Here is a 14,764-nt window from a genome sequence, read left to right as displayed (position 1 = left end):
TTTTATGCCCTTTATAATTTTCTCCATAAAGGCCTTTCATGTATTTGTTAGATTTATTTCAAGATACCTTATGATTATGTTGCTCTTGTAAATGGTATTTTCTAAATTGCCTTTTGCATATTGATCAAGTGAACCACCTGAATATTTTGATTTGTTACAATATCTGCTCTCCTTTAACAGCAGAATTACACAACTGAATTAAACAATTCAAATAAGCTAAAACCCAAACCTCGTATAGCTCTCTCTCAAAACTGCTATTAAGAGGTTTTCTTTAGAGCAGTTTAAGGTTCACAACAAAACTGAGAGGAAGGTACAGAGATATCCCACATACCCGCTGCCCCAACACATGCACAGCCTCCCTGATTATCAATATCCTCTACCAGAGGGCTACATTTGTTACAACTGATGAACTCACAGTGACGTAGTAGAGTCACCCCAAAAACCATAGTTTACATAAGCGCTCACTCAGTGTTTTACATTCTATGGGTTTGGACAAATGTATATTGACATGTACCCACCATTCTAGTATCATACAAAGTAATTTCACCGCCATAAAAGTCCTGTGTGCTTTGATTATTCATCCCTCACCCTGCCCCAATGCTCAGGGGAAGAAAATAGTCTTTTTATTGTCTCCATAGTTTTGCCTTTTCCAGAATGTCATATAGTTGGAATCATACAGTAGGCACCCTTTTCAGATTGGCTTCTTTCACTTAGTAATAAGCATTTCAGGTTCTTCCATATCTATTCATGGTTTACCAGCTCATTTCTTTTTAGCTGAAAAATATTCCATTATCTGCATATACCCCCACTTTATTTATCTATTCACCTGCTAAAAGACATCTTGTTTGCTTCCAAGTTTTTGCAAATTATAAATAAAGCTTCTATAAACATCCATGTGCAGGTTTTTGGGTGGACATAAGTTTTCAACTCCTTTAGGTAAATATCAAGGAGTGCAATAGATGGACCACACAGCAAGAGTATGTTTAGTTTTGTAAGAAACTGCCAAACTGTCTTCCAAAGTAGCTGTACCATTGTGCATTCCCATCAGCAATGAATGAGAGTTTCTACTCCTCCACATCTTGCCAGCATTTGGTGTTGTCAGCGTGACCCCTACACACTAACTGACTGTTGAACTCCCACTCCACCACCCCATGTTCCTATGACAACAAAATACACTAAAACTAGTGGTCATTTTCTTGCTGAGAAACAAATTAATTTGTGAAACCAGCAGTGGAGGTCTTATCACATGCCATGATTCCTTGGAGCAAAATCAACCTGAAAAGCTAAGGAATCAGAAAGCACAGGTTTTACCAATTTCTCAGGATATGCTCCTATGCTCCTAGAACAATTAAAATCATTCCTAACGCAGTAAAAAATTAACCAAAAACAGTAACACATCTAGCTTCCTCTGTTGGCTTATGATGAGCTGATGCTGCTCAGACAAATAGCATCTCAACTTAGACTCCTCTGCTCCCTCCAAAAGATTTCCTCTAAACATCTTTCCATAGGAGGTGCCAACTACAACTTACTGGGAGAAAAAAGGGAGTAAGATAGTATTCCTCATTAGCAACAAAAGAGAAAAAAGGGAGTGAGTGGAAAACGTGCCAAGGAGAGAGACTTACTGGACAAAAGTAGGTGTTCTCCACGATGTGATGGGCCACCATGCTGTTCTCAGCAGAGAGAGACATGATGAATAACAATGCATCCCGAGCTTGCTGGCCCACTGCCCCCTCTCGGTGAATGAAGGGAATCAGAAGGGAGAAGATGAGGAAGTTGGCAGCGCCTTGGTCTTCACTAGTGTGGAAGAAGAGTTCTAAAATGGATGGATCTTTGGCAAGAATGGAACAGAGCTGATTGAGTAGGACAACCAGCTTCTCCTCCACAGTGGGGGTGGTTGTTCCTGAACAAGAGCTCAACAACATCATCAGAGGCTTCAGAATGGGTTTGTGGTGCAGCAGAGGCTGGTGCGACTGGGTGACCAACATCTCATACATCTTTAGCTGCTCAATTTTAGTCTCATCAGTAAATTCCCTTCTCAAGCTCCAAAGGAAAAGTTTCTCCATGATGTTCTCAGAGACCACAAATTCCAGAATCGGCCCCATTGCAGCATCCGTGGCTTGCTCTTCAATCAACAAGAAGAGCATGTGTTCTACATAATTCTGCACAGCACTGGCCTCATCTGGAGGGATAGACCCATATTTTGCCTGGGTGTTCTTCAAGGGGTCGTGCTTCTCCAAGATTTTCACAACCTGTAACCAAGTCAAACATTTGTCATCTATCTGATGTTTATCATAATTACAAAAACACATCACCACTGATTTTACCAAATCTTCACCAAAAATGCAGGAGCCACTGCCCACAACAAGATATGTGTGAACATTGTGTGTGTGTGTGTCTTCCTCTCAAACACTAAAATGAAGGAGTTAAACTATAGAAAGAAGATGTCTGAAGACGTTTGCTTCCACAGTTATCAATTTCAACAATCTAAATATCAAAGAAAATACTACGGTTACATAAATTAAGCTACATGCATTCTTTGGATTATTTATTATGAACATAATTGAGGAAAATGAGAAATTGTAAGTGATATGTTAGATGAAAAAAGCAAGCTATTTATAGATGTTAGATGCATAATAATCAATTATGTCAAAGACGTATGTGAAAAATATGCAAAAAGACTCATTTTTATGTTCAAAGTCATGACAAATTCTTAAATTTTTTTCTAGATTGTAAATGTATAACATTGCTTTTTAATTTTAAAATACATTAAATAAGCACAAGGAAACCATGCTACCCATGTTCTCCTACAAACAGAATTGCTCTGGAGATCTCAGCAGAGGAACACAGCTACTCATATGCCCTTGGCAGAACAATATCCTCCCTTCCCTACTTGGATGGATGCCCTCTTCAACCAAACATGCAGCAACAGAAAAGATTAAAGGAAACTGATAAACGAGCGACATACAACTAGTAGAATCAACCCTAACATGTGGCATATACTGAAACTGAAAAATGAAGGGTTTGAATGTTGTGTTTCTTTAAGCTTAAAAATTCTGAGACAACCAATTACAAAACAAACCCCTAAAGTTTGGAGTGATTAAAAAGTTTTGGAAATAGAGCTGATAATTAAGCACTTTGGGAGGTCAAGATGGGAGGATCACTGGAGCCTAGGACTTCAAGACCAGGCTGGGCAAAATAGTGAGACCCTGTCTCTACAAAATAACTGTAAAAATTAGCTGGGTGTGGTGGTGCATGCCTTGAGACTCTGAGGTAGAAAGATCTTTTGAGCCCCAGGAGGTTGAGGCTGCAGTAAGCCTTGATCACGCCATTGCACTCCAGCCTCAAACAAAACAAAAAACAAAATGGGTTAAGGTGGCCTATTTTGTTATATATACTTTACCACAAAAAACTCAATTAACAATTTAAATAAAAATCCCTAAACAGGTCACCTCACAGCCCCGGTCAGCTTCTCTCCTTTCCCACCGCTAGCATTTGAAGGTTTCTCACTTTCTCTGCCAACAGATACTTCCACTTTGCAACCTGGAAACTAAAACAATTTTTTATCTCAACTTCCATTTAACTTTATGACTTAGAATTTCTAGTATAATACTCATTCCATTTACTCCTTTGAAAATATACACATACGATAATTTTTAAACAACCAAACATTTATCAATGACTTTATCTTTGTCCCTTTTTGCCTTTCTGAATTGCATGGAATCTATGTGTCTTTTGCAGTACCCTCCGGGTCCAGTTCTATGATGTGCTGTTACATGTTCTGTATGAGTACTTAGGTTATGGAATTTTTGCAAGTCATTGGGGAAGCTGGCAAAGGCATAATGCTATGTCAGCATGCATGAGCAATGAGGGAAATTTATTTCTCAGGGAAATGTCTGTCTCTCCCTTGTCAGAAATGGAAAAAAATCTTTATAGACCAGGCAAGTCCACCCTTACAGAATAAAAGAATTTCCACAGAATCTATAATCTCCATTGACTTCCATTATAAAGTTGATAATGCTGTGTCACAAAGGCAAAAAATCACTCCAACACCCTTGAGTTGACATTTTTAATAAAAAAAAAGGAAGGCCTTTGGCTAGCCCCTACCCAGGGAGTACCTGGCCCACTGACTAGTGGCCACAGGACAGCCACTAGACATCCTCTTCTCCTTTGCTGCATGCCTGACTCCAAAGTACACCCACTATCCTACAACCTCCACCAAGCCCTTCAGGATTCCTTGCACCTGGTCACCGTCCCAGCAGCAGAAACACCGGGACCTGGCTCTCCCCCATCCCTTTGTTCTGGGCCTTACCAACAACTCAATAGAATGCAATCACAGTACCACGCTGGTCCAAAGGGACCCTCTACCTCCACACCACACATTGTCCAGCCCCAAAAGTCCCTAACTTCAAGCCTCCACATTCTGAAGAACAAAAGACATGCCTTATCAGTTCTATAATTTCAAAGTCCATATATCGAGTTTACTTATGAGAACTATCTTTACAGCTAGACCTCAGGGTAAAAATGTAATTATACGTTTCATGTGTGCCCAGACTGTCTAAACTATCTAAAACTGGGGCTGTGCTTTATACATTGATAGTGGAGTAGCAAATTAGCTCAATCTTTCTGGAAAACAATCTGGCAATATGTAATAGAAGCTATAAAATTGTTCCTGCCCTTTGACTTGTTAATCTGACTTTGGGGAAAATGCCCCAAGGAAACAACCCAAAAATAATCTTTTAAAACATGTTCAACTTTCCTATAATGAAAAAAATGCTATTGACTCAAATGGTCAAGAATAAGAGAATTACAATCAAAATATGTTATATCACCATACAATATAAAAAAATTGTATGAGCCAAAAAAAAAAACTAAGTAAATTCATTTTCTATCACTAAAATGTAAGCTAAAAAGCAAATACATTGCCAAGTAGATACATGATTAAAAGTGAGTCTAAAAAGATATAAATGAGATTTTAAGGTTATTTATTCTTTCCTGTAAGTTTATCTAATTTCATAATACAAATAAAAACAAAGGTAGACAAAGTAATCATGTACTAATGTCCAAAAAAGACCAAACCATTGAGTTAAAAACAATTAACAATTAGAGATCTCTTAAGTCTCAGCAATTTCTAAGCAATATAAATTTATACATATGCATATGTATATTTTATATATACTATATATGTGCATGCAAATATGTAAGACACAGCAAAAGTCTTTATTTACATAACCATAAATTGTATTTTTCTCATTAATTAACCTTCATTTATATTATTTATTCCAATTCATTCCTTTACAGACCTCCTTTTTTTGCTATGAAAAACCTTAAAAAGAGAACTAAGATTTTTATACAGAATGCAAACTGTTTAGCAGCTTTTAAACTGAAGCATCTTTACTCTCTTAAAGTAGTTCCCTTATACTGTCTTCAGATGGAGCAGATACATTGAAGACCCAGACCTAACCCACTGGTTTTACTGCCTGGAAGATGGGTGTGTTGTAACCAACATATGTGAGTCATGAAACACACAATGCTCAGCAAAGTGCTGATTATGCTTGTGTTGCCACACGTCCTTAACCTCTCTCCTTAGGACCTTCCCAGAGTACCTCCTTTTCCTTTCCAGGCAGACACACCCATGACCTGCTTTTACTAGCGGGCTCTGGTGGCCCAATCTTGGGACCAGTTCCTATATTGGCAGGGAATGCCTAAGAAGCTTCTTGACTAGAGCACAATTTGTACTGAAATGCCAAAGAACTTCTATCCCAAGTCCCAACTTTCTCACTCCAATGGTGTCATAGTTCTTTCAGTTTCTATAAACTGATCTCTGATAAGACCTGGACTTTTCCTTATTTTTTCCTTTTGTGCCCTCTTTTCGTATCACTCCCATCAAACTCCAATATTTCTGTGTCCCTGATTTCTGCTTGCTGCCAGTTCTACCCACACACCAACTTTTACCTTCCGGTGCTATGGATGCCACGATTTCACGCTGCTCACAGTGGCTCCCCCAGGCCTGGTCTACTCCTGATTACCAGCTGTCTTATACTCCCGACCTTGCCTCATTTCCCACACCTGGCTTCTTCTCAGCTCTCTAGACTCAGTCTCAAGGATTCAGCTCAGAGGAAGAAAAAACACAATTAATGGGGCCGGAGGGATTTCAGTAGGTAAAAGAATGAAAGCAAGCAAAATATACTTTGCAAATATTTCCAAATTATAAAACAAATTTACTTTGTTAGGCTGAAAATACCATTTTAAAAAACTAATCAACACCTTATAAAGCCCACACTCATTAATTAAGTAAACCAGCTGAGATCAGAAATAGCAACTTAAACGTTTTGCAGATCATAGCTAGATGTTTGTTAATCTACAAACTTTAAGAAACACAGACGTGTGTGCCTGTGTGTATGTGTATGTGTGTGGGTGCACCATTAGCCTTCATCACATACAGATCCTAAATGTAAAGTATCACAATTCCAAAAAGAAAGAAACACATAAAAATCAACAGTATGAACAATGCTGTTAAAAATATCAAATTCATAGAGCTAAATTTAACCTAATTTCAAAGCCATTTGACTTATAAATGTGAGAATTACTGGGGCTAAATAAGATTAATAAATAGCATGTTTCTTTCATTAAGTAGTATCAGATACTCCTATCCTTATCCCTTATGATGGCCCCTGTGAGCCAGTGATAATTGGCCTGAATTTCAAACGGGCACAAATTCTAAACAGCAAGTGCAAATGCTTTCAAAATGAAAGCTCTACATAAATCACATAATTGTACCTCAGCTACAAATGATTACCCTTCAGGATAAACACAAGTGTTTCTCTCTCAGGAGACTAGCTTTGATTCCAGTTAATATTGTTCTCTGTCTTACATACATGCATGTATCAGTAAGTGATTATTTATGCTACCAAAGTTAGAGCCCAGTTATTTTAAGAAAGTCTTATGTGTAAAGCCCATACTTCCAAATCCTTTGGAATGCTAAAATAAGGTGGCATTGTGGAAAAAACCAAGTTACTATGCAATATTTTCCAACACACTGAAGGGCAAGATTTAGCTGTCTAAAGCCAAATTCCACTTAATCAAATAACGTATCAAATAACGACACAAAAGTTTCCATGCAGCCCTTGTTCATGACTTAACAGCTGTGTCTTTCAGTATTAAGTGTTCCTTATGCATCTATTTCCACAGGGAGACCTCTACCAAGTCACTTCTTTTTACATTAAGATAACAGCTTTATAATACGTATTCACTTAACACCAGGTTTTTAATGTCAGCTCCAGTCCTGAGCTCCAGAAGCTTGCCTAAATCTTGGATAAAACAGTTATGGAAAAGCCTTATGAGTAATGATCTAAATAATAATATTTCAAAGAACACTAATTTCAACCACAGCAAAAATCAAACTTACCACCAAGCACACAGTAGGAGAGTTGCTGACATTTCAACATGCTCAATCATTTTATTTTTATTTTATTTTTATTTTTATTTTTTGAGATGCAGTCTCTCTCAGTCACCCAGGTTGGAGTGCAATGGTGCAATCTAGGCTCACTGCAACCTCCGCCTCCTGGGTTCAAGCAAGTCTCCTGCCTCAGCCTCCCAAGTAGCTGGGATTACAGGCATGTGCCACCACACCTGGCTAACTTTTGTATTTTAGTAGAGATAGTGTTTCACCGTGTTGGCCAGGCTGGTCTCAGACTCCTGCCCACCTCGGCTTCCCAAAGTGCTGAGACTACAGGCATGAGCCACCGCACCCAGCCATGTTCAACCACTTTAGAGTCTGACAGAAGTGCAAGTTAATGCCTCAGTCCTCCAACTTAAGAAGTATACCTTTGGTTCACTTTACCTTCTACCATCAAGGCTAGAGCTACCTGTAAGCCTCGGAAGGGAGACAGAACTTTTTGAAATGTTAACAAACATCAATTTACTAAGGTATTTAGAAAATTAATCAGAGTTCTCTAATACTTCCCAACTGTTCATCTCTCAAAGGCTTTACTTAATTTTTCTCTGTCATTTAGTCTACTACAAGCACAGAGCGAAAGAATGGAGATAAGCAGAGCAAGGGAATGAGACTCAAATACAGTACACGTGTCAAATCCATGCATGGATGCTCTAGACTTTAGATTTGGGCTACTTGGAGCTCTACACAAGATACCATACCTCAAGTATATTATCTATTTTTGACTATTGTGGGAAGACATTTGACTTAATTAACCAATCTAGATGGTTCTGTTTTTTCCCATCCCTACCCCTCTCCAAGATGAAAAAGGTTACTAAACCCACTGACTTTTCCTCATCCATCACTATTACTCTATTTGAGCTCTGACATTTTCTTAGCCTAAAAATTTTTTAAACAGCTTATTTTTAGAGGCTGAAGGTAGACAGAAGTCATTCTGGGCTATTAATTAACTAGAGGCAAAGACAGAAATGTGCATTTCCAATTGATTTTTTTTAACCCACCTCCTCTGTTCTGGCTCTAAGAGCAGAGACCTTTTGAAATTCAATGCTTGAAAGGGGCAGAGAGAAAAGGAATAGAACAAGGTCCATGAAGCTTCAGAAAGTACAACTGCGCCATCAAAAATAACTAGTGTAGGGAATTTAATTCACATGGCAGTCTAGTTGAATAGTTTATTGCCTGGTGGGCTAATAATGCTTCTTACTGTTTCTGTCTTCTCTTCCATTCAGATAAAAACAAAGACACAAAGGCAAGAGATAAAAACAACAGTCTACTAGATTATAAACTGTTCTTACAGACTACTATAAAAATTAAACACATACACACACTCTTCCAGATCATTTAACGCAAATTCCAAAGATCTTGCTGGTGGCAAATTATACAATGTTTTAAAATTAGTGTACATTGAAAGCTGTTTCCTAAGTTGCCTAGGTCTTTTAAACTTGTATTTTATTCTGACTGCCTTTCAGTTCAATCGTTTATTGAACATCTACTATATGTCACAGTCTGTTCTGGGCAATGGGAATATCAGTTACAAATGGCCTCTGATCTTGAGGAGCTTGTAATGAGTTTGTGAAGAAGATAGTGTATACGCAATTTTAATAAAAAGTGGTTGGGCTACATGCAGTGGCACATATCTGCAGTCCCAGCTATTTGGGAGAGTGAGGGAGCAGGATCTCTTGAGCCAGGAGTTCAAGGCTGTAGCATGCCATGATTGCACCTGTGAATAGCCACTGCACTCCAGTGCAACATAGCTAGACTCTCTCTCTAAAAATATAAATAATTAAATTAAAAGGTGATTGGTGTAAGAGTGATAGAATACTCAGGTTAATGCTTGAACGTGGGGTGGGAGCATGAAAGAGGGCAGGGAAGGTTTCCTAGAGCAAATGATGCCTCAAATGAGGCCTGTAGAAGGACAGGCATTTAACCAGTGGGAGGAATATTTCAGGCAGAAAGAAGAATGAGTGCCTAAGGCACAGAGGGATGAAATAGCATGATGGACACTGCCAGGAGACGGGGTGGCTAGGAACCCCAAGCAACTTTGCATTTTTGGTGATTAAATGAGAGGCAGAGAGTAACAGAAGCCAGGACATAACAAATTATGTGTGCCATCCTGGCCTGTAGGTGGCCAGATGCCACTGAAAGGTTCAACTAGAGGAATGAACCAGACAGATCTGGATTTGAGATTCATCACTCTGGCAACTTATGGGACAAGATGGCATCTCAGAAGGTGAGAGGAAGTCAGGGGCTACTTTCTGTAGCCCAGACTCTTCAGTGTCACTATTAGGAATGCAACCATTCCTGAAAGTATACTCTAGAATGATTCTGGGATGCCATGAGATCACTGGACCCAGAAACAGTTTGGAACCTCAAGTGCACCACTGGGCCATTTAAGGTCTCTCCGCTGGCAACTCCCCTGAATCACAGACTGATTGGATGACGGCTGGTTGTATAACTAGCTGCCTCTGACAGGCTCTAAGGTGTAAGTGGGCAAGCAGATCTCCTCCATCAGTGTTTGCTCTTTAACTCAAGCTCTGGAATAGAAGCTATTAACAAATAGCAGAACAGAACCTGTCAAATACAAGTTAACTATGTTGAATTTGTACTTAAGTCTCCTAACGAATAGAACTCAGGATACCACAGGCTTTTGTTGCCTTCATTTTTTCCTTTCTTTTTTATTTATTTTTATTTTTTTAAGACGTCTTGCTCTGTCGCCCAGGCTGGAGTTCAGTGGCGCAATTTCAGCTCACTGCAACCTCCACCTCCTGGGTTCAAGCAATTCTCCTGCCTTAGACTCCCGAGTAGCTGGGATTACAGGCACGCACCACCACGCCCGGCTAAGTTTTTTATTTTTAGTAGAGATGGGGTTTCACCATGTTGGCCAGGTTGGTCTCAAACTCCTGACCTCGTGATCTGCCCGCCTCAGCCTCCCAAAGTGCTGGGAACACAGATGTGAGCCACAGCACCCAGCCAACACTTTTTCCTAATTTGACATTTAAAAAAGCATTACACTGGGCAGGTAATGGGGCATCTGGGCAAATAAAATGCTTTCCGGCTTTGTCTATGTCTCATTCCCTACCAGCCTTACAGATTTTTCTTGCGTCGCCTCAGGGGAACCCAGGGGCTGTAGTCACAGTAGGCCTAGGAGCTTATATCAGACTTGAGCTCTTTTCCCAATCCTCTGCAACTGCTCTTCACCCACCCCAGCCCAACAACTCACAGCCAAGAGCTAATGCATGAAACTCTAAAACAATATGTAAGTATCATTCATTCCCACCAACTGAAGATCTCATTCCTTATCTTACTCTTCGTCCCATATCTCTGCCTGGTTATGATTTTTTTGCATTCCCCTCCTTTATATTTACCATCCAAAAAAGCTAAAATTGAGCATTTGTTCCCAGTATCCATTCTCTGAAATATTCTTTTCCTATCTGTCATCAAAACCTTCCTTTTCCATAGCCAACCTAGCAAAATCTCACTTTCTCCATTCCTAGGTCATTTCCAGCCATAATAGCCCCTTCTCTTGACTTAATTCATGTAATAATGATTATCCATTTTGTAATAATGTATCTTGCATTGTCATCTGAATCAGCTTATACATTTTTTAAAGCCCAGACCAAGGCTTATACATTCTCAAGTCCCACCTGTGATGCCAACAGTGACATGCCTGGAGTGTGGGCTCAGTAAATCTCCATTGAACAATAACACTTTGACACTCATGTAAATTTCTTCAACCAGTATTTTCATTCACAAAGATAACAGAAAGGCCCTCAAGGGCCTCTATAGGCAGCAACTGAGAGCATTTTCCGAATTTATTTAAAAGGAAACGTTAAGCCTAAAAAAGGTTAAAAACACCTGCCCAAAGGTAAAGAAATGGCTGAGTCAACAATAAGACCATGAGTGTCCCAACTTTATAAAAGAAAATATTTAACAACTAAACAGCATCCCCTTTGACAAAGTTATCCTTACCTTCAACTCAAGACTTGTCTGCACTGAGAGTACTATGTATCTGTACTGTGCTTCAGAGAACCCAAAATGTCCGAAAATAATGAAGTCATTTGTATTGTTATGGAAATGAATAATATGATTCTGGGACCAATACTCTTTCAATAATGTGACACATTGTACTGACACATTCCTCACATTTGGAGAAAGCCTGCCGGGGACAGAATCTGACAGGGCAGATGACCCACCTACATATGATCAAGAAGCTGATGATGTATCATGTCTTTGGAAAGTGGCACAGAATACTAAATGGATCATATCACAGTTACCCCAGGAGAAATGATTATAACCCAAGGTATTATACACAAACAAATAAACAAAATGGGGCTGGGAGTGAAGACTACGTAGTAGGATAGACTTCTTCAGCCTAATGAAATGACTGGAGCTGAAAATGTTCTCAATTAAAAACATACGATTGTGCACTAATAGATTTTTTAAATGAGCACAAGTAACTAAATAAATTAGTAATCATACAGGTACTAATATACAAATATATAATGTACATTTTAAACACAAAACAGAAATTTGTAAAAGGTAAAGATAGAAACGGACCTTCTAAAATATTCTTCCTACACCCAATGGACTACTGGGCTCATTCCTTAGGATTCACCACCTCGCTTTGAAGATACTGCTTTAAAATATTTATAAAAGTGCAAAGCCAAAGGTTATTACTCTAATTATCTCGAAAACTCCTAAATTACTTTCTTCCCTTAACTAAAGCATATGTGCCCTAATGTCCATAGCAAATTCATTAAAATTCTAACGGTAAAAAGTCAGAGAACGCACAAAAAATCAGAGAAGGTTTATACTGCATAGTAACAAGAAGCTACAAAGTATAAACAGCTCAGAAACAGAATTGATTTTGCTCGTTTTTGATCTAAACTGTGTCCCCTATAATTGTTGCGATTTACAGGCTCAGTGCTTTGACCCGTGTGCTGTTTCCAGCCACAGGAAGGAACTGGGTAGTCATTTAAAAACTGTCACATAAATAGCCACTTACCAGCTCACCTGGGGAGTGCAATGTTGGGCAAGTAGTAAAGAATGCCAATTTTATTTATTTTACTACTTATAAACTCCCTAAGGGGCAGGATAGTAAATTTTCTGAACATTCAACCCTTAATTATCCACACAGCAGATCAGAGAAGTCAAAGTAAATAATAAAAAAAAAATTTGTAATCACTTTGCAATGAAGACATATATTCAGGTATACTCAGGGATTTTTCATTAAGTTACACAGGGACCACCAGCCGCAAAACAGTAGAGCACAGAGATCAAACACATGAGCTTTGGAGTCAAGAGACCAAAGCCTAAGTAACGGGGCTTAGTAACTTACTAGCTGCATAACCTCAAGCAAGTTATTTAACCTCGGTAATTTTCTGTTCCCTCTTCTGTAAAATGAGGAAGCTAACATTAGCTACCTTACAGGTTTATAGAGAAGCTTAAATGACATAATGCATTTGAAGTACTCAACAGAGTACTTGGTAAATGTTTAATAAATGTGTATTTTAGTATTATTAGAGCTTAAGAACTGGATGGAAATCAGCAGGGAAGAGAAAAAGAGAGAGGATGTAATTATGGTCAAGTATATGGCAAAGCGATATAAAAGTCACTTTAAGGAACAACTGCTGTTCTTCTAAAAATATCCAAGGAACATGCATGTACCCTAATTGCTTTTGTGAAAACCTCAGTTTTTGACCAGATACCTATTCTAGGAAAGCAAGATGAAAAAGTTACTTTTCTTCCTACCTGAAAGAGTTTCCCTCCCTATGTTTATAGAAATCTAGTTACCTATCACAGAGGTAGGAAACCCTGATTCAGTGTGATGGAGGCCCCTGGGGTTACTGAGACCAGCAAAAAAAGTGGAATTCATACATTACCTGTGCCCAGTGGTTTTTAAATACAATCATGCATGTTTCTGGGTCAACTCCCTGTAGGCTCACAGCCTGCTGGAGTTTGCTTCCTGTCGAAACCGATGACATCATAAGACTTCATAAATCAATACTTCTAAGTCATATTTAATTTTCATTAAAATTTGGTAGCAGTCACTAACTTTCAGGTTTGAGAAATGGAACTTCTTCACATTTCATTGTCACCTTCCAAAACCTGTAATGACAATAACCAAAAAATGAATTTTATTATGTTCATAAATTAAATAGGACACTGACTATTAAATTTAAATCAAAGCTTAGACATTCTTAAAGTCCAACACAGAAAAAAATCTACAAAACAGATACACTCAATCTAAAGGCTCTCCTATTTTCTCCTACTTTGCTACTAAAAATACAAAATAATAATACTACCTAAGCTACATGAATCAATGAAACAATTATTGGGTTTCTTCTCTCCACTACAACCAGCCACAACCCCCCAAAATTACTATTCTAAATCACTCAAGTTCAAGTCTAGTTTCTAGAATCAAGCAAGAAACTATTAGGTTGGTGCAAAAGTAATTGCAGTTTTTGCCATTACTTTCAAGGGCAAAAATTGCAATTATTTTTGCACTAACCTATTATGATACCAATGTTTGCAGAGCTTAAAAACACCCAGTAACAGGAAAACCATGAGTTAATAGCAAGAGAAATAAATGGCTTGATGCAACTTGGGGGAGGTATTATAAAACAGCACCCAGATTCCTGGGTCTAATTTGATTGAATATTTTTTTAAATCAATGGCTGTCAGAATTGAAAGGATTCTCAATCATTTTGTGGCTATAAACTAGGTTAAAGTTTCTAGCTTTTCTGAAAAATAATAGAATTCCAAGTAACCTTGACAAATCAGAGATAGAAATGATCCATCAAAAACAAGATAGTGTTTATTAGGTGTGAGTGCAAGGCAGCACACTTACAAATGAAAAGTGAAACACGGAAAAAAATACAAAGAAATCCTGACTACAAGGGAGTAAGTAGGGGAAAAAAGAAATTGAGGTCATAGAGTGTACGGTGAATATGATCCATTTGTGTGGCACTGACGAAAGCAGTAAGACAGTGGTATTGTCTCACCAGTTTGATCAGTCCATAAAAGGACTAGGTATAATTGAAAATACTATTTTTTTTAGTGTACAGATTGGGAAGAGTTCAGAAAAAAGTAATTACAATTACCAGAACCCTGGAAAACAAAAACCATAATAAAAGTTTGTAGACTTGTAATGCCAAAAGAAAACAGGGGGTAGCCATTTTCAACAGAGTAATATGAAGGGTATTACAAGGAGAACACCAATCAGCTGTTCCTCCCTGTAAACAGTAAGATGGGAGAAAGTAGGCTTCAGAGGAGACTTAGGGGTTAAGTTCCTTGTGGGGAATAGAATTAAAC

The 14,764-nt window shown here is 38.4% G+C and overlaps 1 protein-coding gene across 1 annotated transcript in view; it reads right to left on the bottom strand.

The window, feature by feature from the left end:
- FAM160A1 (family with sequence similarity 160 member A1) overlaps positions 1 to 14,764 on the bottom strand; it is a 263,667-nt gene that overhangs the window by 83,583 nt on the left and 165,320 nt on the right. Inside the window, exons 4-5 of the mRNA XM_025385547.1 lie at positions 13,333 to 13,558; positions 1,623 to 2,249 (exon numbers count right to left, since the gene is read on the bottom strand). Of these exons, the coding sequence (XP_025241332.1) occupies positions 1,623 to 2,249; positions 13,333 to 13,437 (732 nt within the window). The 5' untranslated portion in view covers positions 13,438 to 13,558. The remainder of the gene's footprint in view (positions 1 to 1,622; positions 2,250 to 13,332; positions 13,559 to 14,764) is intronic.

This window comes from Theropithecus gelada, chromosome 5 (assembly GCF_003255815.1).
Source record: "Theropithecus gelada isolate Dixy chromosome 5, Tgel_1.0, whole genome shotgun sequence".
Classification (NCBI taxonomy): domain Eukaryota; kingdom Metazoa; phylum Chordata; class Mammalia; order Primates; family Cercopithecidae; genus Theropithecus; species Theropithecus gelada.
Note: the sequence above shows the minus strand (reverse complement) of the source record. Positions and strands in the feature narration are given on the sequence as shown.